At 38.4% G+C, this 2353-nt stretch overlaps 1 protein-coding gene across 1 annotated transcript; it reads left to right on the forward strand.

Moving 5' to 3' along the window:
• The first annotated feature begins 602 nt into the window (after positions 1-602).
• Positions 603-806, forward strand: LOC130874094 (guanine nucleotide-binding protein G(I)/G(S)/G(O) subunit gamma-5-like). The gene has a single exon (XM_057769085.1). The coding sequence runs from the start codon at positions 603-605 to the stop codon at positions 804-806; it is 204 nt and encodes a 67-aa protein (XP_057625068.1).
• The last annotated feature ends 1547 nt before the right edge of the window (positions 807-2353 follow it).

Raw genomic sequence — 2353 nt, forward strand, 5'->3', positions numbered from 1 at the left:
GAACATGAAAACAAACAATAATCTACACGACCAAACTCTGCCTATGATAAAACAAAAGCCTAAGTCTGTGCATGTGTTGGGGCAACAACTCCGGCCCCTGAATGTGTACAAGAAATAATTTAATCGGAAATAAAAACATGTATGTGGGGGAGACAAGTTGAGCCCAGCATTAATTTTACTTTTCAAAAAAGTCGTGTTGTCTCATTTTTGGTGACAGTGATGATGCCTTATGTCCTTCATCATCTTGTACTGTAGATTTTTGTCATGCTAATCTATATAACTTCTTAATCTGAGTCTAAATAAGACATTGTTTAAGCTGATTTCTGTCAGGTATTTTTGTGATAGAAAGGAGAAAGTTAACTAATGAAGAAATAAATTAGCAAAATTCTTTTTAAAAATGGCTGTAACATTTATCTATAAGTCTGAAAGAGGACATGGAAATAGACACACACACACACAAACAAGAACAAATACATTCAACAATGTTATAAATAAAAGATGCGTATTCATAAATCAAAATTTTCTTTTATACAAGCAAGGGACAGTGCAAACTGAAACTTAAAAATATACCACTATGAGTAGGCATGGCTGTCCCGAGTGCCATGTCGGATTCCTCTAGCGTCGCCTTGAAGAAGGTGGTTCAGCAGCTCCAGCTGGAGGCTGGGCTCAACCACGTGAAGGTTTCCCAGGCAGTTGCAGACTTGAAACAGTTCTGTCTGCAGAATGCTCAACATGACCCTCTGCTAACTGGAGTGTCTTCCAGTACAAATCTCTTCAGACCCCAGAAAGTCTGCTTCTTTTTGTAGTCAGCTATCTTGAGGTTTCTTAAACCACTTTTCATGAACCAGTGGATATTCTGAAGTCTGTACAGAAGCTTCTCTAACACGTCCATAATACACAGTCTTTACTTGTCAATCCTGACCATCTACCTCTCTGAATCTTCATGGATTTCTGTTTCACAAGGTTTAACTATTTTATATACACTGGCTGTTGCATACAATAAAACAGCATAAAAAATATGCCACTATTAATAAATGAATTACAAAACACCCATTACGAAGCTCATGCAACACTGTGGAAGAAGGGGACAGACAGAAAGAGGTAGAAGATGCCAGAAGGGCTTGTGAATGCTATCTTCTGTACATGATGCTGGTGAATGCTATCTTCTGTACATGATGCTGGTGAATGCTATCTTCTGTACATGATGCTGGTGAATGCTATCTTCTGTACATGATGCCAGAAGGGCTTGTGAATGCTATTTTCTGTACATGATGCTGGTGAATGCTATCTTCTGTACATGATGCTGATGAATGCTATCTTCTGTACATGATACTGGTGAATGCTATCTTCTGTATATGATGCAGCTACCGCGGTCATGCACAACATGCAACTCCACCTGCCTACAAGTATTCGTAAGAATTATCCTGCTGCTAGCCAACCACAGATGGGAAAGAACTACATGGAACTAGTTCCTCTTCTCCTTTACTGATCTAGTGGCCACTGATAGATTATGAAAAATGATGAGCCACTGTCTTGAGCTGCATGACCATTGGTGAACATACTAGACTACAATGGAGACTTCCAAACAGATGGTCACACAGATGTACATGGCTGAACTCAGTAGTCCTTTAAAGAAATTAATGAATATAATTAATATAAGAAATTACTCTTAGAATAGGTGGTAGGAGGAACACATGGGAATCTGAGAGAGAAAGTATTTTATACATATATGAAAATAACAAATTCAATATTGACTAGTCCTGAAATTCTTTTCTTTGTAGAAGGCAAACACTTAATTTCAGCTAAATACAGGTTTATAGAAAATGATGGAAGTCTTCAGGTTGAGTAGTAAAATTCTACTTGTGTCCCACCCATTGCAATACTTCATACTTCCTTCACTCTTATGTATCTTTCATTTTAGAGTCAGTTGTCTATAGCCATTTCCAGGGAATAACACACAACAAGTGACTAGAGTATCAGGAGGATGTTAGAACCTTCCTAAGTAGTGGAAGAAGCCACTTTTCCTGGCCATGGTCCATAAAGAAATGTTGACTGGGCTTCTGCCAAAATCAAATGTCTTCAGTTACAGGAACTTAAATCAGACTCCCATCATATAGCAAACAAAGAAGCAGTAGATTTTTCTATAAGAGGCAACTATTTTCTAGTCCATGTACTAACATTTTTTACCGATTTTTATTAGATTTTTTTAAAAACAATACCAATCCAAATTCCTACTTCCTCCCCTCCTTCCATTCCCTCCACAAACTTTCCTACCCCATCCTCCTTCAATCCTAGGTGAAGGCAAGGCACCTTGCCCTGTGGAAGGTCCAAAGTCCTGCCCACTACATCTAGG

The sequence above is a fragment of the Chionomys nivalis genome, chromosome 5 (genome assembly GCF_950005125.1).
Source record: "Chionomys nivalis chromosome 5, mChiNiv1.1, whole genome shotgun sequence".
NCBI classification, from domain to species: domain Eukaryota; kingdom Metazoa; phylum Chordata; class Mammalia; order Rodentia; family Cricetidae; genus Chionomys; species Chionomys nivalis.

What these genes read in the sequence shown, in the direction of transcription:
- LOC130874094 (XM_057769085.1), top strand. Translation starts at nt 603, where the DNA reads ATGTCGGATTCCTCTAGCGTCGCCTTGAAGAAGGTGGTTCAGCAGCTC.